The sequence below is a fragment of the Cyprinus carpio genome, chromosome B5 (genome assembly GCF_018340385.1).
Source record: "Cyprinus carpio isolate SPL01 chromosome B5, ASM1834038v1, whole genome shotgun sequence".
Lineage (NCBI taxonomy): Eukaryota > Metazoa > Chordata > Actinopteri > Cypriniformes > Cyprinidae > Cyprinus > Cyprinus carpio.
This window is the reverse complement of record NC_056601.1, coordinates 4,597,487-4,622,315: the sequence shown is the minus strand read 5'-3', so window position 1 is coordinate 4,622,315 and position 24,829 is coordinate 4,597,487. Positions and strand designations below refer to the sequence as shown.

Genomic DNA, 24,829 nt, shown 5'->3' with positions numbered 1-24,829 from the left:
CTTACTGTGGTGAAGAAGCAACAAATCATGTGGTTTTATGGTTTAATCACAACCCCCCCTCCACCCCACCGCACCGCAGTAGCCCCTCACTGCAGAACACAAGATCCAGGGGGCGTGGCTGGATCCACATCTAGGGGATCTCACATTTAAATTTCCACTACTGAAAGAGAGAGAGATAACTGTAGTCTGCACAAAAATTGTATTTGTTTATTTTATCTATCTTGTCCAGACTCAAATTAGTTTTACATTTTTTACACAATAGGAAAAAGTGTTGCAGAGAAAAAAAAAATGTAGGTTGTACAAAAATTGTAGCCTATCTGTTATTTTTATTCGACATCTGTCATTTAAAATTAATAGCAAAATATGTACAAAATCATTGGCTTGTAGCCATTGCGAAATTAAATCACAGAAGAATGTCCCGAGTCAGACTTGCCTGGCATGGGTTTCTTAACAGTAAACTCACCATTGTCCAGTCCAAGTTGAATGTGCTTCAAGCACAGCACCATCCTTATTCTGCTCTGTCACTGATCGACAACCTGCCTGTTCTGTCTGAGGCCCGTATATTCACCGCTGGTACAGCCTGCTCTGAGGACTGTTATGCAGATGCTGCATGCACAGACCCCACAAATAAAATACTTGAAGCAGAAAGCACTGGTTCATGCGTGCAGCGTGTGCATAACAGTCCTGAGTGCAGGCTGTACGGTGGTCGATAAGAGTGAGTAAAGCGCAGATATGCTGTTCTGAAAGGACGTCGGGAATGGGATATTGTTAGACCGCTCGCTCTCATTCAGATTACACCAGAGTTACCGCCGTGTTTTATTCGAGAATTTAATCCCACGTTGCAATAAATCTGGGGAGAGCCGCGGGAATGCAGACTTCTAGCTTCCTCTTGCTAATACCTTGCAAAAAAAGTGTGGTGATGACGGTGATGACCTCAACACAGTGATTGGCGTCTGGTTTTGGGGCCTGTTAACAATTTCCACTTAAACCTCAAATCAGGAACCAGTAAAATCAGAAGCCAAGCATCAGGATGATGACAGGATAATGCAATTTTTTTTAATATAATTTGCAAAACAAAACTGCATGGCACAGATCTAGGTTCGTTATATACAAATATAAGAACCCATTGTAGCACCTTGTTCATATTCCTATTCCCTCCAACCACTCTTCCCCCTTCTGTCTGAAATAGATTTTTTAATTGATTCAAATTGATTTCAAATTGATTTTCAAATTTTACTTTATGAATGAAACTTCATAGTAAAAAAGTTTTTATTTATAATTATTTGTAAAAATTATTTAGATTATAGGCTACACACAACCATTTAATCCATTCAGAAAAATGATCTTCCAAATAATAAATATTACATGAGAAACAAAACAGAATATTGCAATGATTTTTGAAGGATCATGTGACATTGAAGACTGGAGTAATGCTGAAAATTCAGCTTTGCAATCACAGGACTAAATTATATTTTGAAATATGTTGAAATAGATAACAGTAATTTTAAACTGTAATAATTTTTCACAGGATAACTGATTTAGTTTATGTTTGATCGAAGAAATGCAACCTGGGTGAGCATAAGAGACTTCTTTCAGAAGTATTAAAAATCTTACCAAGACCTGCCAGCTCATAATAAAGGCATCAAGATTGTAATTTACATTACTTCCAAAGAGAAAATAAATTGCAAATAAAAGCTGTGATTTGCATGCTTGTTTTATGGCAATATATGATGTAACATGGTCAGTTTGGTCATTTTTTTGGCTCACAGAGAGGTTTGCTGAACATCAGCTCCCATACCAGTGCTTTACTGGTGCAAAACAAACTGCCGCTCTCTCTGACTGTCATCTTATACCTCTACTTTTCTGACAGACAGCTGACAATGATAATGACCAGTGTTTCTTTTTGTCCTCAGGCAACTTCGTCCAGTCCATTTCCTGAACGCCATTTTTCCAGTGGCTCCACATTCTCGCATTCCTCCGCCGAAGAGAGTCCCATTCTTCCTGCCGATCCTCCCATCGAGAACGCCGCTCATGGCAGGACCTGATTGAAACTCCTTTGACCAGCACAGGCCTACACTACCTTCAGACCACAGAAGCGGAGGAGCCAGCCCTGCTGACACCTGACAAGCACCGACAGGCCACGCTCCCCGCCCAGCGCCGGCGTCCTCTGGAACGTGACGGGCCGTTTCCGTTGACGGACAGTGAAGAGTCCCGGCCTCGCCATCACAATCCACAAGCAGCGTAGTCAGAGCCTCCCTCGCCATCGCGACACACACGGACACTCGCACCGCAGCGCCCGTACACACGCTCACGCGCACACACACGCACTCTGAGGCCAAGAACTCATCTCCATGAGGAAGAGGAGGAGGAAGAGGAGGAGGAAAAGCAGGTTCGCAAATCTAGCAGCAGGAGGCCTGAGAGCGAAGAGAAAGTGTCCGATGGCACGGATGGCCTGCAGGAGCTGTACCGATCGTTAGAGCAGGCCAGTCTCTCTCGGCTTTTGGCCAGCAGAGGCCTTCCACCAAACAAGAGTTCAGACGCTCCTTCGTCAAAACGCAGCAATGACCCTGCCACAAATGAACGACTGCACCGTATACGGGTTCTCCGCTCCACGCTAAAGGTATGCAAACACAGAAAGCAGTTGACCTGAAACTTCTATTAGATACTCCACGGCAGTTATGTTTTTTGTAGATGAATGATAAATTCAACACAAAATATAGTGTAAGTACTCTACTGTGGTAAAAGTTTGGGATCTGTATGTTTTTTAAAAGTTTTCTTATGCTCACCAAAACCATGTAGCCTATCTGATTAAAATGCAATAATATAGATATACTGTAAAATATTATTACATTTAAAATAGCCGTTTTCTATTTTAATGCATTTTTTTTTTATTTGTTTATTCTGTGTTTATTTTATATAAGTTTATTTCTGTGATAGTGACAGTAAAAAAGAATGCCATTTATTTGAAAAAGAAATCTTCTGTAACATTATAAAAGTCTTGTGTTACTTTTTTGATCAATTGAACACATCCTTGCTTAAAGGCATAGTTCACCCAAAAATGAAAATTCTGTCATTAATTACTCACCCTCATATTGTTCCAAACCCGTAAGACCTGCGTTCATCTTCGGAACACAAATTAAGTTATTTTTGATGAAATCCGAGAGCTTTCTGACCCTGCATAGACAGCAACACAACTGACACGTTCAAGGCCCAGAAAGGTAGTAAGGACATCTGTAAAATAATCCATGTGACATCAGTGGTTCAACGCACATCAAAGGCTGACACGGAAGAGAAGAAATTGTTGAATAAAGTTTTTTTTTTTTCTTTGCGCACAAAAATTAATCTCATAGCTTCATAACATTACGTTGAACCACTGATGTCACATGGACTATTTTAACAATGTCCTTACTACCTTTCTGGCCTTGAACGTGTCAGCTGCATTGCTGTCTATGCAGGGTCAGAAAGCTCTCAGATTTCATCAGATTTCCTCAAAAATATCTAATTTTGTGTTCCAAAGATGAATGGATGGTCTTACAGGTTTGGAACGACATGAGGGTTTTCTTGACAGAATTTTCATTTTTGGGTGAACTATACCTTTAATAAAAGTATATAAAAAAAATCATACTAACCCAAAGCAGTTCAATAGTAGCATGCATTACCAATTTTATAAAGGAAATAGAAAAAAAAATATTATTACAGAAATGCCATCACAGTCTGAATAGGTCAAGTTCAAAATATATCTCTGTAAAAAAAAGGGAGAGGAATCTATTGGAAAATTTTAGAGGATCTCCACAAGCATTTAGCAAGATTGTAAGCTGCCACCTGGCAAGGGTGTAGGAACTACCTGAACAGTAAAATTGCATGTTTTTAAATATTATTAGCTTAGCTCATGAATACTAATTAGGTGACTTAATGTTTTTTAGTAGTGTTAACTGAATTTTCAGAAAATTCTGCCTTACCTTTCACATTCTTTCTATGCACAGATTTTTGATGTTTTTGGTAAATCTGAAGATTACAAATAATACCTTGACTTTTTGGAGTTGAGTGAATTTTCAACCTCTCTCTTTCCTCTTCACCAACAGGCAAAGGAGGGCGACTTGGCGATAATCAGTCAGTTGCTGGACGACCCTTGTTTGACCTCGAGGAAGTTTCGTGAATGGAAGCAACGTAACCATGAGCTCTTCCTGGATGTCTGTGAGTTCAGTTCTGCCCCACTGGAACCGCCCCCAGCGAGTCCAACGACCTTTCACCTCTCTCGCCAACGCTGATGATGCACACTCACTCTTTCATAGAAACACACGTGTGAAACACAGTCACGCACCCACATGACTAACAAACAGTCACATGCTAAAATACAGACATAAAGGTATATGAATAAAGTGAGTCGTGCATTTCAAACCCACACACACACTTTGAAAAACACTGTGGATCCAGACTGTCTTCACTTTTTCCTTGACGGATGACCTGATACTGCCCTCCTCCTGACCGCGAGTGGCACCGGATTGAACCAATACACTGTAAGATCAATGTCAAAGAACTGACCCAGCCTCCAGAACTACCGCAGACAGACACGCAGCCACTGAAACCGAAAGGCGACTGTAACTGCTCAAAAGTCACGGAAGCGAAAGTGTTACCTGCACATTTATGGCTCACTGCAAACTCTGTACAATATATTTCATCACGGCCACATTTTGAGACGGATGGAAGAAAGGCCCCTGTGAGGTGCCCACTGCATGCCTGAAGAAACATCTTTTCAGATTAATTGACAAACTGTTGAACAAAGTAGGACCGTATTTAAAAACAAATATTTTATTTTTTCTCTCTGATTGGAGTTTAAAAAAATCTCTCTTTTTTTTTTTTTTAAATATATCTTCTGAAGATTTTGCTTGTAAGTTTATTTTATATATATATATATATATATATATATATATATATATATATATATATATATAATTTCATTTTTTATTTTTTTTTCCTTCCCTCGGAATGCTGCAGGAAGAGCACTCATGTAGCCATGGGCAACAGGCTTTACTCTGTTACCAAGCAACACCGCCCTACTGTGTTACTCTATACAACTCTCAAAGCAAGCAAGAGTGTTGGAAAGTGTGTGTGTGTGTGTGTGTGTGTGTGTGTGTGTGTGTGTGCGTATGTGTGTGTGTGTATTAGAGAAATGAGAGAAAGACAGAAAACGAGTCAGTTGGATGCCGAAGAGTCTCTTTTTGAGAGTCTGATGACATTTGCATTTGGGAAAAGATGAACTCCTGGCAGGTAGTAACGTGTTTAATTTGGCTTCTTTAGAAGATTTATATTATAGCTAAACTCATGCATGGTTTAAAAAAGTATTACTATATGCTATCAGGCCAGAGAACAGTCTGTATATAAGAACATATTATTTGCATAGCTGCATCCTCTGTTTAAAACTGTGAATTGTACTCGTGAATGCAATCTTTTGACTCTGCAAACGCAGAACCTTTCTACTCTGTTTTTTTCTACAAAAAAAGATGACAAAAGATGAAAAGCTTTGCTTCTCTGATGTTATGACTGTTTTTGCTTGTTTCCGGGTCTTTGCTGGTCATTACCTCTGAGCTATGGGCTACATCCAGGTCGTTAGTTTCTGTTTGCTAATGTACGTGTCCCTTTGACAGACTCCACAAGCCTAAAGCCAACATATAAATTAATAAATTCCCTTTTGCAATTCTAGACGTCAGTGGCTGACGATTCTAGAATTGGATAAAGTCAAACGGGAGAGAATTAGAGGTTAAAATACAAAAAAATCAATTGGTTCATTCCCAGCGGTGGAGCGCAAAACGTCCCCTTTCTAAATGTTGTGCGTGTGTTCTCATTCGTCCACATTACAGACACATTGGTTTTAAAACACAGCCCTGCATATGTGCTCAGTGTTACAGTAATGTTTGATTGTCACTTTTTTAGAATCTTGTGGGATGTATTTTTATTGAATAGAATGTACTCATTCAATGGCTTGTTAATTGTAAATTTCATTGGAACAAACACACGCACACTGCCCACACACAGACAATACTTTTACGTCCGTGGTCGATGCTTTCTTACCAAAGCTACTCTCAAAATCACATCTGCCCATTGCAGTTAACTGTTACACTTCACTGTGTTTCATCTCATGAGATGTTTGTGTGTGAGTGAGTGAGTGTGTTCCATCGGGGTTTCACTGTGGTTTTAAGGGCATGTCCCCCCCTCTTTCCCCCACAACACGGCTATGCTGTATAAGGTGTAAGTTGCACTGCAACATTGAGACGGAACATATTGCTCTTTTTTCAAGGTTTTCTTTCAAAAATTCCCCTTCTGTATATTAAAACACCAGGAAGAGCCTGATATTTATTCACAGTACTATTCAAAGCTAACCCTCTTTGCTTTCAGAAATATAAATACATATATAAATATATATAATACAGATTGTAAAATGTTAAAACTAATAAACTGAGTTCTCTGCACTCTGCATTTGTGTTTTGTGATGCTATCTTATGTGATGGTTCCAGTGTCCAATGAAATCTCAGGCTGAAATACAACTGCGTGTGTAATTGATTTACCAAAGATTTCATGGGGCTTGATGGCTTAAAAGCAAGATCTTTACCACCAAACCAACATCATTTAAATTTGAGTTAACACCTGATTACTTAAGTTGTTTCGGCTCATTAACCTGGAATAGGAGACAGAGCCAGCAGTCAGCCCTGGACCCGTATGGGTCATTCCGTGTCAACTCAATGAAAACCAAAATATTAAATGCTATGGATGTATATTTGAAAGTGAAAAGTATGGTAACCCAGACTCGGAATTGGTGCTCTGCATTTAACCCATCCAAGTGCACACACACAGCAGTGAGAAGTCACAAACACACACCCGGAGCAGTGGGCAGCTATATATCCAGCGCCCGGGGAGCATCTGGGGGTTCAGTGCCTTGCTCAAGGGCACTTCAGCCATGAGTATTGAGGGTGGAAGAGAGCGCTGTTCATTCACTCCCTCCCACCTACAACCCCTGCCAGCACCGAGACTCCAACCTGCGACCTTCGGGTTACAAGTCCAATTCTCTAACCATTAGGCCACAGCTGCCCAAAAGGCCACAGCTGCCATATTTACTGAGTAATCCGCTATTTTGTAGAGGTGGGTCAAAATTTTCACCTGTGATTTGGAGCCAAATTACAGGAGGGTAAAAAATTATCATAGGGTGTATTCACACCAGGAAAGTCTGCTAGTTCACTTGCTTTGGTCAGGACCAAATACAATGTCTATTTTTTTTGTTTTCTTTTTTTGATGTGGTTCGCTTTCACACTGGTTCACACATTGGTTCATCCATTAAAACTATACTAGAGTTTCCCTTACGAAAAAGAAGTTTATTCAAGTGTGCTATTAGTATACTTAGTTTAAACTAAAAAATAGGAAAGTATACTTTTAGTTTACTTTTTATGTACTTCTCAGAAATGGGCTTTATGTACTTCTAAGATATATACTTATAATGACAATTAAGTTTACTTGACTTATACTTACAAAAACTAAAAATATACTTGAACTTTACTTAAGTATACTTAATAAAATAAACTTGAAGTATACTACTTTTTGGTAAGGGTTGTTTGGAACCGGACTGAGACCACCTCTTCAGCTGGGTTTTAGTACGTTTGTTCAGTCCACACCCAAGTGTGATTGCTGTATTCACACCTGCCTAAAAGATCTGCACCAAGAAGGAAACAAACTTGAGTTTGATTGAATCGAACCAAACAAGACAGGTGTGAATACACCCAGAGAAAGCTGGCAGCATCATTTTATTTTCACACACAGATCTGTTTGTAAAATCTGTTGACTTTAGCAATCTTTGTTCCATTATATGCTAATGCTGACAGTTCAATTCTTCTAGTGTTTGTTGCTTAAGACTAGTCCTAGACTAAAATGCATGTTTGAGCTGTCTCAACTGAAAATATCTTGCTCTTACATATCTTAAAATATGTCAGTGCCATTGTTCTGTCTCAAGATGCAAACTTGAAAAATTTTTCTAAGCAATTTTATTAAAGCCGCTTAAGTATCTTAATTTAACTAAGGCCTAGTCCTGGCTTAAGCTAAGTCCCATCTGTGAAACCAAGCCTAAAATTATTAAAGATATCTTAATATCCTTTTAGAATCTGGTTTTAACAAACTTTCCTTTTGGTATCTTAATTTTAAAGACCCTCAATGACTCAGTCCCACAGTTTATGGGATTAGACCTACCAATCTCTGTGTTAAAATACAGAGCTTTCTAAAGTAAATTTTTACCCTCTTGTAATTTGGCTCTGAATCTCAGGTGAAATTTTAGAAAATAGTGGATTACTCAATAAATATACATCCTTGACATTCAATATTTTGGCTTTCATCACTATACATGTTTATCTTTCTACAGAAAAAAGTATTAACAAAATCAAAGTACCATAAAGGGGTGTTTATAGATGTTCGCTATATATCATGACAATACCAAACTAAACAGATTCACAAAGGACACTATATTATTTTCATCGAGTAGTCTTATATAGTAGTTTGCCAAAATTATTAGAACACTAGTATTCTCAGCAGCTAAAAAATGGCTTTAATTCATTTATTTCTATCTTTTGTTGTGCTCCACACAGAGATATGACATTATTTTTGACAGCATTTTTACACAAGTACCTAAAACTTTTAACAGTACTGTAGCTTTGCAGGTAGGTCTCTTGAAGCATCTTGAAGACGATGCCACAGTTCTTCTCAGTTTGCTCTGTTTCTTCATGTCATTCCTGAAAAACTGGATGATGATGATCAGATCAGATCTCTGTGTGGAGCTCTGGCTGTTGTCAGACAAAAATCTCACTGGATTATTACAATTAATGTCAAAATGAACGTTTGGAAATGCAAACTGATATTTCCTAGTGACACACCACAGCAAAAGATAGAAATAACTGACTTAAAACCATTTTTAGCTGGTGAAAATACTAGTGTTCTAATAATTTTTGCCACCACTGTAAATATATCATCTTTAGAAAGTACCAAGTCATCCAAATCCAACATAAGAGTAATTAATAGTTGTCTATTCAGCAAACTACATAATAAACCAATGTGCTCTGCATAAAAAGCAACCTTGAGTAGCATACTCTACCCAATACTTGACAAGACGAGTCTATAATAACCTCGGCTGAGAAACACTAGTGCTATGCAAACAGTCTTGGCACGGCGGCCCCAAGAAATATTCGCAGACATAAAAATGTAAAATACATTACTCACTCGTTTTAGTTGCACTCTCCGGCCTTCTTTTCGTCAAATTCATCCACAAATGTCCTTAAGACTAACTTCTCTACCCTCGTTTTCCCACTTATGAGTTCGTACTTCAAATAACGTTCTTTTCAACTGCTTACTACCAAGTACGGATCCTGAACCTATCTTTACCGTGGCCATGAGTTATGAATTCGTTCCCTCGTTATATTAAATCGTGGTTAATTATATTAATTTAAATTAATAAAATGAAGGAAACGAATATATGTTATATGATATTATATTTTACTGTAAATGACCTCATATGGGGTGGAAAAATAACAAATGTGATGAGGCTAATAATATTAATAATAATAATAATAATAATAATAATAATAATAATAATAATAACAATTATTGTTGTTGTTGTTAGTATTATTATTATTATTAATAATAAACATATTACTTAAATAATAATAACAATAATTTATCTGTCATATGGCGTAATTTGGGTATTTATTATTATTATTATTATTATATTATTATTATTATTATTATGAGAACCCCATCAGGAATATTCTCTCGCGTTCTGAGGGCTTTCATGACTCCTCCTGCTTTCCGTAGTAAGACCGACGGGGGCGGGACCGGCATGGCGCCAAGGTGAGTTACACTTCCAGTTGAGTTAGTTCAAATGAAAGTGTTTAATAAATTATTTAATAATATGTGCAATCTGCAGAATAGTATCACACATCTTGACAAGTATAATTTTTCATGGTGATGCATCTGTTAATCAGAACATAAGCACGGTGTTTTTAAAACCAGAGCGAAGAACATGCTGTTCATAAACTCACTCTCTCTCTCACACACACACAGCAAGATCATCAATCAGCCAGGCCAAAGCTCATAGTTATTATACTACACGCGTTCAATGAAGAGTACGCAACACATGCTAAAAACGTTTTGTACATGAACCATGGTAGTACCATTTACATACTATGTTATATGAATTTGCAGTCATTTAATATCTTGATATTATGGTCAAGCCAGTCTGTATTATTAAACTGTTGTGTTGATCCTCAGATTCTGAAATATGCTGCGCTTCCTGCTGCTGTTGTTGCAGTGGGTTTGAGTTCATTCAGGATTTATTCCATAAATGAGAAGATAAACGAGAAGCTAATATCTCCAAGAGAGGTAAGAAAAAAGCATGTATATACCAGACTAAAAGTACTGTTTTTGCTGTATGTATGTGGTGTGCAGTTTGTTAAATACCTGAGTGACCTACTATATTTATCAAAATGTATGAATAATGTACCATACAATTGTTTAAAATGTTATAGACAAATTATGTACATTTCCATTCAAATGTGTAGGGTCAGTAAGACTTCAGTTAAAAAAATTCTAAATAAATGCTGTTCTTTTAAATTTGTATTCATCACAAGTATCCTGAAACAATGTATCACGGCCTCTACCAAAAATAAAGCAGCTCAGCTGTTTTCAACTGCTAATATTCTGAACTGAAATCAGCAAATCAGTGCAGTAGAATGATTACTGAAGGATCATGTGACACTGAAGACTGGAGTAATGATGATTACAGGAGTAAATTACATTTTAAAATGTTGAAATAGAAAACACTGATTTTTAAATTCTGATTTTGTGAAAAAGAATAATTTTTCACAATATTACTGTATTTTTGAAAAATCTCACCCACCCCAAACTTTTGAATGTAAAGTAATACCCATGTTAAATATATCACCATGACCTCTCTCTTGTTTTCTGTCTCTGTCCAGTTGTCTATCTACTCTCCAGATGGTCCTGCTGTGCGGTTTGTGGAGGAACAGCCTGGGGTAGTGCAGACGGGGCTGGGGGCCGTGAGGGTGGGCCTGCAGCCGTACGTCAGAGCAGTGCAGGTGAGATAATGACTTCATTTCTCATTGTTAGTAGTGTGAGTTTATGAAAGATTATCTGTTCTTGTTTTTACAGAACACCTTCACTTCAGTCAAAGTTGGAGTGATATCTGTTTACCATGCAGGGCAAGGTGAGCCTGATGTCAGATAGGAGGAGGAAATGACCTGTGAACCTGCCATTTAACTCTTGACCTTCTCTCTGTTTTAGACTCGTATCAGTTCCTTCGAGATCCACCTCCTGGCTTCCTGCCTAGAGTGGGTGTCATCTGTGTGTCCGGATTGGGTGGCCTGATACTGGCACGCAAGGGTAAGTGTTGTTTTACTGTTTAAAAATAGAGCTGGTATCGCGTTCGATACTTTTTTTTTAGGCACTGACCGAATTGTTTCAATACCATTGAGCATCAAAAAATGTCTTGTCGTTTGAATACCAAATTTTGATACCCAAGGGGTTTAATTTGGCTTTGGTGAGGCATCAAGGCGTAGAGTGTGCAAGCATCTCAACTAGGGCTGCAACTAAACGATTTATTTTGGTAATCGATTAATCGGTCGATTATTTTACGATTAATCGATGAATCTGGTTTATGTAACTATATTTTAGTTTTGCCCATTTTTTCCCCAAGTAAATTATTAACAAAGGGGCTTTATCATTCAACAATAGACTTTTAGAGATTTTAACCAGTTGCATTGTCATATCCTCATCAAAAAGACATACCTGGCGTTGTGTTTTTATTATGTGTTATTTTCTCCTTTGTCAAACTCTTCTGCAATCCAAACACTGGACCCTTACATACTCTAGCAAATTTTCACAAGGAGCTTTCAAATAATGTTTTTTCACCATGGCAATCCTTAGGGCTCCTAAAGTAGTTTAAAAACATCCCAACCACAAGCTTATTAAGGAAATCTTTCAGAACGATATTATCACGAAGAATAAGAATAAAACAGAATTAAAATTGCAGTTAAATTGCATTTTATTATTTTTTTGCCTGTAAACACACAGCTTATAACCTGGGTAAAACAGCTTTATAGCTTATGCTGTGAAATTGTAAACACCATCCTTCCAATAAAATGCCAATGGCATTGAAACCTGAATGGAAACTCACATTTTAAAGTAAAATTTAAAGTAAAATCCATCAGAAAGGTTGTCAGGAAAAAAAAATTATACACACAAAAAACCTGCTGGTGTGAAAAAGAGCAGTGAATGCTTAGAAAAAAAAGTGCATTTCAAAATACATTTAAACATTAACCTCTCTCAATCAGTCATAATTAGGCTGCAAGACTGAATTATGGACTGGGAAAACGACAAAGCTTTAAATGTTAATTGTTAAAAAAGCAATGTTTATCAGCTTTAGGACTAAAAAACATTTGCAAACAACATTGTACTGCAGATTCTACACAAATATAAAAGTCTTTGCAACACTGTGATTTTCATCGGATTTAAATATGTAGTGGTCCTTATAACATGTGCAAAAAGTTAAAAATGTGATAAAGCAATAAAATTTAACAAAACAGCTTATGCCTGAACTGACAGGAATGCGACTACCTGTGGGAAATGAGTGGCAAGAAACACTAAATTCACGTGTCGGATTTTTTTTGTGATTGAAAAACTGTTTTGCATTGGCAGTTGCAAAAAGGTCAACATGTCCACATGTTCATTGCTTACCAGTTAGGCTTGCATATACATTTTTTGCTCCCCACAACACTTTGGCATTGACACTTTCGTCCGAGTAGATTTCTTATCTTCTCGCTTTTTTCGTTTTCTTACTCGATCTTAATTCCCTGCCGCCCTGCCTCACCCATCCCGCTTAATGCGGCCAGAGGAGACGCTTCGTGTGCGGGAAAGCCCGTGACTAAAAACGAGGCCCGCTATCGGCTTCTAGTCGCTACTTATCCTCCTGCTAACTGCTGAAGTAAAACCACGGTTGTGGCTCCTTAACTGCCACACTTTGGGTCAACCGGCGATTTTCAAATATGTCACAAATTAACCGCTTACGGAAAATAAAAATTATTTATTCAACAATCGATTACTAAATTAGTTTGACAACATTTTATAATCGATTTAAATTCGATTTAAATAGATAGTTGTTTTCAGCTCTAATCTCAACACCCATAGATGACGCTACGGTTACACTAGAGCTGTTTGGTTTTAAAATGAAAACAGTCTTTGACCAAACTGTGTTTTCAACTGCACTTCAGAAAAATCTCCGTCCACAATACACACCTAAAACCACCATGCTACATAAACAATTTTTAAGATGATTTTACACTACACTTTTACCTCTGAACTCACTTTAAATACTCACCATCGCAATGTTTGAAATCAGTTCTTTTGAGTAATTTAATAGTGTTAAAACGGTTTTCATGAAATTGGTATCGGTCATAACTTTTTGTGAACGATACCTAACAGCCTACTTTAACGGAAGTATTCGGCCGACAGTCTGTGTAATGTGGGGCGTTTGCGCAGGCTCACGCTTGTTTAAGGAAAGTTTGGTCCGTGATCCTATTGGTCTGGGCTGACTGCCGGGCTTCCTGCAGTATGTTTTACCCCACAACAGACTTGTTGGAGTCCCTGAACTGGTACCGGTTCTCGTGTCGGTCCCTCCGCACTCAAATAAAAAATAAAAAAAATCGCCTACATACTTGGTTAGTTTTCAACCCAACCTAGAAAATTATCGCGCTTAGATACTTTCAATATATAAATTTTCCCCTAATGTTTTTCTCTCCGTTTTTTTTTTTCATCTCATAGATTACTGGTAAAAAGGTGTAGAACTGGCAGTTCATCTGTTGCTTGCATGGTTTTAAAGTCCAAACCAAAGGAAGATGCACCCCATGCCGTGTTGTTAGTGGGAAGGTAATCTCAAGTTTGCATATTACCAGAACCATCTTGGTTTTTAGGGTGTCGTCGTAAATGACATCAATGTAAATTCAAATGTAAAGTTCACTAACCACTCCTATATTTACCAGTCTGCTGTCCCGCTGTAGCAGCTCAGATACCTAAGCCCCCGCTAAAGCACTTGCCTGAACTCCCACCGGAGTCTGATGCCGGCCGCTGCGGTTACCGATCAGATGTCAAAATAGAACCCAGTAAACGACAAGTTGTCCCTTCAGTCGGCTTTATGAGGCCGAGTAGCAGATGTGTCAAGGGACTTATTCTGTCGAACCGCCCTGCCTGGTTGTTGATGTATGCATCTGGAATCGCTGCCCCACTTTCTATCTAATCTGCCCACTTCACCTGCGCCTGTCCTAGATGCACATCCACCCCGATTGTTCCGAGCCAGCACCTTCTGCTGAAATGGATGTTACTCCTGTTGTTGCGTCTGATCCTAAATAGTCCTATAAGCTGCCACTTTCTGCTGCTTCAGAACTTGATTGTCTGCACTAAACGTGTTATAGATGAGGCCACGCATCAACTACACCTACTTAGAAACCACACAAACCCCCGAAGCTGCCAACTTAATGTACAGCGACAGGAACCCACGGTCGTGGGCCCGCCCCTGCTGAAGAAGCCATTCCCTCTGACACCCTCCCCCAGCTGAGGAGGCCCCGCTTCATCGGACTTCTGTAGATGACCAGCCCAGGTGAGGAAAACATAGTTAGTTAGGAGCAAGAGTCTGTCTGGATTTAGCTTCCCCCCTCCAACTGGGCGAATGAACGATTCTAGATAAGGCCTGTGGATCAAGTGCCGTGCAAAATTTTTTGAAATGCTACCGAAAACCTTGGGTATTGTTCAGATTCGCGTGATAAATGGATGTTTCTACCGTCACCCTTTGCGACATCCTATGGCCAAAGCATCGCGTCCGGGCTAAAACAAAGGAGTATGGGCTTGAAAAAAAAAAAAAAAACTGATAACAAACCGTTCCTGTGCAGCTTTCAGGGTTATGTGGCAAAAACAAGGAATGCTGAGATAGACGTGACATCATAAGCACTTGTTCATCGTTTGCCTCCCGGCGAAAATCCCTTCCCGCTCGTTGTCCAGGCGGAGTGGAAGTCACGGTATTTGTGCTGACCCGCTGCTCTGCTTGACCACGGCCAGTCGCATCCCCGGGAAGCATACATGTACAAGCACACGGAGCTGAATGACGACAGAAGACAGCAGGGAGCATAATTGAAGAAATTGTGTTACATGGGGCCATGATTCCAGCCGGGTGTTTGATTCCCACTTGTGTGAGGAGTATATTTTAGGGTTTTTTCCAGTGATGTGGAGGAAGGTAATGCCCCGTTGCTTTTCTGTGCTGCCTCCCACGTTTGTAGGAATTTCTATACGCCGCCGCAGGATAATATCAAACACACACAAAGCCACTTCCGGTGGGTACCACGTGTTTAGCGAACATTTTGGATTGAACACCGCTTAATGGGAGGAAAACCCCCAGGGTAATGGTACTTTAATAAAAAGCCTTTTGTCCCCTTAATCTCCTCCGTATTTGTGTTCCTGGACCTCATTCCTGTAGCAAACAGAAGTCTGTTCTCATTTTATACTGTGACAAAGTTACCTCTAAAACTGGACCACAACAACACTGGAGTCGATTACATGTATTTTTTAAATGACATTTTAACATGGGTTCCAGGAAGTAAGTTTAAATTGGACAATCTGTCATCAAAATTTCTGATAACAGCTGTTTAAAATCTTGACCCATTTCGAAAAATCTTTAGTTCATCATGCTGTTATCTTTAGTGTGTCAAAATATAGCAAACACCGACTCATTGGACTCTGCTTTTCAATAGTGGGATTGTCCAGCACCATGTTGGGACAGTATTATCTCAAAGGGCCCTACTGTGTTTTTTAAAAGTTTTAATTGAAGCGTTCTTGTACATAAATCTTTATGCCTATGCATAGAAAAGCCTAAGATAAAATAAAGTTATGAAAAAGTTTTGGGGGTGGAGTTGATTTTTCTACAATTTTTTTTGGCAATTACAACAACCTATTTTTATTAATACGATCATAACAGAAAAAAACAAAAACCCCAAAAAAAAAAACACAAACAAAACAGACATAAAAAACACAAACAAAACAAACAACAGCAACAAGAAAACACACAAAACACAAACCACAAAAAAAACAACAAAAAACAACACACCAAAAAAAACAAAACACAAACAACAAACTAAACAAAAAACCACATAACCAACAAACAAACAAAAAAAACCAGTATACAACATAAAAAACCACCACAAAACACAACAAAACAACACCAAATACAAACAAAAAACTAATAAAAAATCAAAAAAATAAAAAAAACACACAAAAACCAAACATCAAAAAAAAACAAATTCAAAACCACAAACATATAAAACTAAAAAAACCTATAAAACCCCAAAATAAAAATACGAAAAATACAACACTACACATAAACATAAACACAAACAGAAAAAACACATTACAAAACAGAACACAAACAAAAAACACCAACCCAGAGAAAAAAGCACCAATCAACAAAACGGAATACAAACAAAAAAATACTTACTATATTTCAACAAAGGATCACAAAACCAAATCGCAAACGCATACAAAAAAGTACGACAAGATACAAAGAATACCCCCAGACATACAAACAAACCAAAACAACAAACAAAAACACAAAAAAACAAAACAAAAAAAACACAAACCAACCAACACAAAACCAACAAAAAAACTAAATATAAAAAAAACCAACACCTTTCCGCCCCGTTTACGACTATAAAATCAGTTTTCCCCGGGCAACCACAACAGCTGTACTACTGAACTGGAACCCCCCAATATACCATCAATCGGATACGCCAACAGGACTTTTTTTTCTTTGCATGATGATTTTTCATGACGTGTGGGACCGTTCTCCACTGAGTTGCCATCAGGCTGGCAGCTTGTCTGCGGTCCTGTAGCGTCCTGGACGCGCTCATGTTCTACTACCCTCCATGTTCTCCGAGCAGACAGAGATCAACAATACACATGCACCGGGCGCTCCCGTGAATCCAGCTGAGGGGCAGAAACACATCAACGACCCCTGCAGAAAAACACACACACGTTTTGCTAAATTATGTCCCAGTTGTGACTCACAGGTTGTCAGAAGAGGATGGGAGACCTGTGAACCGGACACACACACACACACACACACACACACACACACACCACACACACACCACACAACACCCTGTGCGGGGCAGCTACCATCTCTGCTGCACCCACAGTCCCGTGTCCCTGTGTGATATGCATGACAGCAGGGAGTTGTCATGCTGAGTGTGGTCGGCACGCCAGCCAGCTCTGGGTCACTAGGGGAGAATACGGCACAAACTGAACCTCAAGGCGCTCTTGGATTCGCCCCTGAGAGAAAAAGAGAAGTCCGGTTATCACCTGAATCTATAGCTCGCAGTCCACAATATGGTGATCTGCAGTTGCTGCGCTTACCCAGAATCGTGAGGCGTGAAGTAGCCGGTGCAGGCCACAGGTGTTGTTGGCTGTGTGGTCTGTAGGGTCAGATCGGGTGTCCCTCTGGCTGGGCCTCAGGTTCAGGTGATGTAGTAGAAAAAAACGTCTTCTGTCGTCAAAGTGAAATTTTTCTGGAATGCTTTCCCTTGATCGAGTCCTACCACAAGCACAATTGATGTCATCACTTTCTGTGTCCACTAAATCCAGAAACTATCCGCTTGTCCCATAATACAGTGTGGTGGCCTGGCAGCTTGCTGTAACGTTCTGGGACTTGTTAATGTGTGGTCGATCTCTTTAGAAAAAAAAAACATTTATATGACCATCATTTCAAAAGTTTGAGATCAATACAACATATTTTGATTTTTAAAGTCTTTTATGCTCACCAAGACCCTGCTGTTATTTGATCAAAATACAATAAATTACATTTCAAGAACTCTCTTTGGTTATTTTAAAAAATTTTATGTAGTTACATATTTTATATATTTATGTCAGTGATGTTTAGAGTACAACACCTTTTCCTACCGCTGGTTCGCTGATGCATCGTTCACCTCAGATTCCTCGGACTCCAACTCTCCCCTTCATCCGACGTTCTTCTTCCTTCCTCTTCTGAGGGAGGACACAGGTGCATCGTTCAGAGACACACTGTGTATCGAACACAGGCCCCACCTCCTAGGACAAATCAAAGCAGTCCAATGATTGCAGGAAATAAATTTTTGACTTCATTCCATAGCACGTCAGGACGCATACAAGCCTATTTTAAAAATTGACATGATGGGCTGGCGGCCATTTATGATGGAACATCAATAGGCAATCGCAGTGCACTTAACCGTAAGGGTACATATATTACGGAATTTAAGTAAATGCATATTAAAACTGGTAAACTTCGAGTTTTGAATGTACATCAAATAAATTTCTCTTCTGTCAGTCTGACCTATTTTTAAAAATCTCAGCTGGGGGGTAAGAAAACGCAAAATACAACAGGCAGTGTTTTTCAGATGAAAAAATACCCAATTAAGTTAAAGAGAAAACAACACAGATGTCCTGGTCTTATACTAATATGCTTGAATGACACACAAAAATGTGAATTAAGCTGAAGTAAGACATGCTGAGATTACCTGTTGGACTGCATTTTTAGTGTTGGATCATGGTTGAACCTATGATGCCTGCGCGATTCTGCACGTTCGCTGAATAAGTTAGTGCGCAAAATCTTTGTGGCACACTAAGGAAATCAAAAACACTTTATAAAAAATTATAAAGCACTTTTCATTCAACCTTGTTTCCACATCTGCCACTTCGGCGGCTGGTAAGTACAAAGCACCTATCACCATTTGAGAAAATGCCTTTGTACCTGTCAGTATTTTTTGCAAACTTCTTGCTGCGAATTTTGGTCGGGGGGGACACAGTGTGTGTCTACACAGGTGTAAAAACACTTCTGCAAGCTTTAGAATTTTCCTTAAATATTTAAGCCGCTGTTTAATTGTTTGAGGTCATTTCCAATCAAAAGATTTGTACCTTTCTATCAATCAAAGAATCCTGAAAAAAAATGTATCATGGTTGCATCAACAAAATCTTCTGCAAGTGCTGCTCTTACCCAGAATCGTGAGCGGGATGTAGCCGATGCAGGCCACAAGATAAACTATCATAACTATCACAAACTATCAATTCATGATAATAAAAAAAAGTTGTTTTCTTGAGCACCAAATTCGCATATATACTAAAAATTTCTGAAGCATCATGTGACACTGAAGACTGGAGTAATGAACAATATCCTCAATATCCACAATGAACAATACATTATGACTACTGGTGAAGAGTGCCTTACCTTGAGCCTGTCTGCACTCTCCTGCGTTTGGGGGAGACTGTAATATCAGAATCAGGCGAGGTCGAATCCATTTCTCTCTGTGTCAGAGTCATCTCATCCATTGTGGAGGGAGCAGCGGCAGCTCCAGTGTCACTGACTCCTCGTACAGAGACACCCTCCTGCTGTAATGACGTGTCATTATTTTTGTCAGCACATTTCCTAAAAAAATGCAAATGTCCTAATGGTGCTTGTTTCATCTTGATTGAGTTGTACAGACCTGTTGTTCACTGTGTGGTGTTTCAGTTTGTGGTGGCCATGTGTGGTACTGCACAGCAGCCACATAACCCTGTACAGCCACTCTCCTGTGCTCTCTGTACTGCAGGCTCTGCAGCTCCCCCTTCAGATCAGCCACTGCTGTAATCGGCTCATCTGCAACACACAGGTATTCATGTGTTTAGTGTGGTCTAATTAAATCATATTTCAGCATGAAATTAAAATTCTGTCATCATTTACTCACCCTCATGTTGTCCAAACCTGTATGAATTTTTGTCTTCACAAAAAAAAGAAAATATTTTGAAGAATGCTTGGTTGCTGGTAGCCATTGACTTCCATAGTCTTTTTTTCCGTACTGGCTACCAGCAACTGTATGGTTACCAACATTCTTCAAAAGATCTTCTTTTATGTCCCACTGAATAAATAAATCCACACAAACTTGAGGATGAGTAAACAATGACAGAATTTAAATTTTAAAATATCCCTTTAGCAATTAACAATTCTGTAGTCTTTTGAACACTGGAAATCAAAAAAGAAAAAATGCACGACTATGCAATTATCTTGCAATACTGTTTAAATTTAGGAAGGCTAAATCTCACTGGTCATGTTGCTGTTGGTGGGTGGTGCAGGAGGGTAGCAGTAATGTCCTCCAACCGAAGTCCTCCGCAGCATGACACTGTCCTTCAGTGTCTTAGTCCACTGAATGAATGCTTTAACTTTTGGCTCATTGACATAGGGCTGCTTTTTATGACAGCCTGTTAAAGCACACACACAGACAAATAATTAAAGCTGAGCTGATTGTGATTATCTGTGACCTCACTGGCTGAAATCTACCTGTGATGAAGAGCTGTGTTTCTGTGCTACTGGTCCAGATACCCAGAACATCCCGTCTTACACATCTCTCATCTGTGTGCCACACGCAGATAAGTCAATGTCAAGATCCAGAAGAGATCCTAAATACAGCGTCCAGTTAGCTTAAGATAAATGCATTGAATGTGTACAGGGACTGCTGTTTTACCTTGGGCTAATGTTATTGAAGAGCTCTGGCTGGGGATGAGGAGAAGATCTCCAGGATTACAGGTGAGTCCACTGTCCCCATCCACTTGCCAAGTACCCAACGATAACGCCCAGAAACGGTTTTTTTTTAGGTCCTGACACACACACAGACCAATGCACAAGCAGCTGTAAACATGGTTTTTGATTCAATTCCCAAACTCTAAGTATGAATCTTAATAAGGTAGCTATATTCGCCAAGCACTGTTATTTGACAACCAGCTGTTTTAATATAAAAACTATACGCTGGCTTCCCGGGCGCTCATAATTCGCCTCAAAACCCGGCCCACGTATGTCACTAAACCAAATGATTGTCACAGGATTGGTTAGTATTCATCGAGGTCCACCTCTGACCTGATCACAGGGAGCAGTTTAGAAAATTGTTTGATTGGCTTCATGACAAATGTACACGTGTTGTAATAAGACAAATCAATAATTAGAAAGGTATAAAATAAATGCAACATTAAAATCCCATAAAATAACCACATTAGTTTTTTAAGCTATGCTTTGTTTGCCTTTTGCATTTGACACACACTGATGTTACTGTTATCATAATCAAAATGGTTGGTATCCGGAAAGATTTGTTTTTGTACATAACAACTCTCTTACTGGCTCACCAGTTTACTTTTATTTGATCAACCATACAATGTGCAAACAGTAAATATTGTAAAATATTATTACAATTTTAACACTGCTTTTTATTTCTTGACATATTATAATCTGTCTATTTATATACCCTGTTAGGTCAAGTTTGAATTTTCAGGCAGTCCACTACTTGCAGTTTTTCAGTTCACGTGTCATGTGATTCTTATCAGAAAATCATTCTAAATATGTGATTTGTTCTGTTGCTACTGATTTAGTGGAAAACTGTAATTCATTTCCCTTTCAGGATTCTTTGATGAGTGAGAAAGTACAAAAGAACAGCCTTTATTTGAAACACAAATCATTTAGTAGTATTATCCAGTCTTTTACGAGCACTTTTTGAACCATTTAATTAATAGGCTTTTTGAGGACACAAACAAACAAAAACTGACCCAACACTTTTGATTAGTAGTGGTAAATTCTTGCAGGACAACCTGTAATTGGGACCTAAGGCAAACCCTGAGGGTGCCCTGAAATTTAAAATAAATCCTGTGTACCTCCCCCCCCCCCCCCCCGTGTGAAAAGTTGTATGGGACATCAGGCCAGATCCCACTTGAGCTGAAACCCTTTTTGGAGGAATCACTGTCACTACAGAGGCAGGACTTCGATGATCCAGACTGATCTCTATAAACCCCACCAGAACAACACCACAAACAAAGAGCTGAAATAAAACTTTTTTCACGAAAATTGTCCAATACTGAAACCTGTATAAAATAGGTGAACAATGCAGCAGAAGAAAAGCTAGCAACTAAAAAGCTCTAGAGTCATAACCTAATGGAGTGGAAAGTCCATAAGAGAGGAGTGTGGCGATATGTGGTCAGAGACCGTTTTTGATAACTGTGTTTCAGTGAGTACTGCTGCAGATACAGAACCCGGCCGACCTGTTAGTCTGTTGAAACCAGTCAGGACAAAGATCATTCCCTACCACCATAGACTGAAGCCACTCTGAATCAGACACACTCACAGTACAAACCTTAAAGAGAGCAAGGAGTGACGGAAAGTGACAGAAAGAGATCATAGGCCCCAAAATGTTTGCGGTGGCTGAAGAAACATTTGACATTGATCAACTGAACTGGGAAGTCAATGTTTTGTCCTGTTTGCCACTAGTACCTTAGCATGCGACCTGTGCAGAATTCGGACCAGCAGAGGGAGAGGTCGTCCTGGAGCTGTGAAAGAAACTCTTCCCAGATCGGCCAGAAGTGTGCTTCTAGACAATGGGGACAACAGACATATAAAATATAATAAAAGATCACCCTACTATTAAACAACAAATTACGTGCAGCTGCGATAAAAATGATAATTAGTGTTAAACCCTGGTTTATTCGACAGTCCTCATTTCTTTTCCAATCCAAATCATTTGTGTTCAAATAACAAAGTATTTTTATTTTATTTTAAAACTATTATAAGTTGATTACTAATCCCCATAAGCCATCATTTTGGATGCTAAAATAAACTAGCTTCAGAAAAAATTAAATATAAGTGGAAGTTCCGTCTACGTAATTGCTCTTTTTTTTTTTTTTTGAATAACTTTTCGTCAAAATAAAATGAACAAAATATGGGCTAAGGTTTTCAATTCATCGTCATTCAGTGTAAACAAGATATATTCAGTAAAAAAATTAAAACAATATTTTTAACTTAAAATCTGACTTGCAATAAATTACACTTTGTACTACATACCACATAAAAAAAAGCTCGTGCTGGAAATGCGCAAAAACATAGCTGTTTAACCGGATAGTAGCAACAGATGTGTAAATAATTTAAATTACTTTTGGGGGCTGCACTTGAACCTTAAACAGGTCTTGAAGAAGTTTGAAAGAACCTGATGAGACCATCAATGACCACGTCTGGCGGTGGGCTATAAGGAACCCAGACGCTTCCATAAGGATCATCGTTTATCCACAGTGGTAAATAATATTTTCTGCTCAGCTGCAGGGGTCCATCGGACCGGGTCACATGGTCTTGACACCACTCCGGGATACTCCCCACGTCCTGAATGGACAGAAACCTCTCCGGGAGCTCCACGACGCTGTGGATGCTGTCTATCCTGATGTAGCTGTGACTCAGCCTCGTCTCGTCGTGGACCATCGACAGCTGGGACACTAGGACCCCGGCCCCGCAGCGCAGCGAGCCCGTTCTCACCCACCGACTCAGACTCTCCGCCAGCTGACACTTTATCCGCCACCGGCCGTCCGTTACCGTCAGGTCGTAGCTGTAGCTCTCAGCGGCGGGATGCTGTGCGCTCAGGTAGCGGTCCAGAGCGATGACAGCCAGGCACAGCGGGCCGGTGAGGGTCAGGGAGAGAGTGTGCGCGGACCGCAGCTGCTCAAACACCGCCTGGAGAGCAGAACCGGACCCGCTGTCACTGCGATCCGACGGGCCTGCCATCACTGAAACCACAGACGGTTACAACGTCCAGATCCAGACTCAAACCTGTTAACTCTACATTTAACGACGTTGAATAAGTATAAAGAAGCGACTGTTTACAGGAGACAGATACTCACTAAGCTTACTTATATGAAATTTACAGGGTTTTAATTATTTATATTTTGAAATAATTTACGTGTATGCGATTTTATTGCTCATGAAGTCAGCTCAAACCTCACGGAATGTAAACAAACTCCAAGCGCGCGGTGAGTTCGTGTTTCTTCTTCCCGAGCAACTGAACCCTAAACCACAGCGCCACCTACAGGCACGGAGGACACAACAGCGACACCTAAGTTCACGGACCACAGAGTTCTGCCTTGATCCCGTGTCACATTAAAAAGCCGCCTTTTTATGGTCATAAGGTGTATTACCATAGAAAAATATCTGATTGTTGGAGTAACACAATTTCAGAAAAAACAAGAAACTATGGAATACCAATTTGCGCAAAAGCTGGCTTTTCCTCATCCGATTACTGTATCTTTATAATATGCCATTTTATAACTAATGTAACTTTGAACCACATATGGGGACCAGGACCACAGAAACAGTCGATAAGGTCTATTTTTTCGAACTTACTATGTATAAGAATCTGAAAGTGAATACATAAGATTCATGCTGTATGGTTTGTAGGATCGACAATATTTGGCGAGGATACAGCTATTGGAAAATCTGGGAAATCTGAGGGTGCAAAAAAAAAGTCTAATTATTGAGAAAATTGCCTTGAAAGTTTGTCCAAAATGACAGTCCTTAGCACTGAATATTACTAATCAAGTTTTGATATATTTATGGAATATTTTATCAAAATATCTTCATGGACACATGATCTTTAAAAGAAAAATCACTTAAATTTTGACCATACAATGTATATTTGGCTATTGCTGCTGCTATACTTAATGACCTGGTTTTGTGTGGTCTCTAGGGTCCACATGTTTGAATACTCATTGAAAATAGCAGGCCTTGATATACATGTTTTACCCCCTGGCGGTTCCCAAAATTACAAACTGAAAAATATCTTTTAGTAAATCACTGTACATTCTGTGCAGTAATGAACCCATAATCTCTTATGAAGAAGATATGAATAACATAAAAATTGAATGGGGAGCTACGCAATTTTTGACA

General features: G+C 39.2%; 1 protein-coding gene and 2 pseudogenes across 1 annotated transcript; 2 read left to right on the top strand and 1 right to left on the bottom strand.

Moving 5' to 3' along the window:
• The window catches only part of LOC122134408, a 29,007-nt pseudogene extending 24,115 nt beyond the window's left edge, over positions 1 to 4,892 (top strand).
• Positions 4,893 to 9,924: 5,032 nt separating this feature from the next.
• On the top strand, positions 9,925 to 11,470 carry LOC122137364 (MICOS complex subunit MIC27-like). Its single transcript, XM_042723411.1, has 5 exons — positions 9,925 to 10,192; positions 10,297 to 10,407; positions 11,004 to 11,123; positions 11,197 to 11,251; positions 11,329 to 11,470. The coding sequence occupies exons 1-5, from the start codon at positions 10,190 to 10,192 to the stop codon at positions 11,448 to 11,450; spliced, it is 411 nt and encodes a 136-aa protein (XP_042579345.1). The 5' UTR covers positions 9,925 to 10,189; the 3' UTR covers positions 11,451 to 11,470.
• A 7,503-nt stretch (positions 11,471 to 18,973) lies between these two features.
• LOC122137423 lies at positions 18,974 to 24,017 on the bottom strand (annotated as a pseudogene).
• Between the last annotated feature and the right edge of the window lie 812 nt (positions 24,018 to 24,829).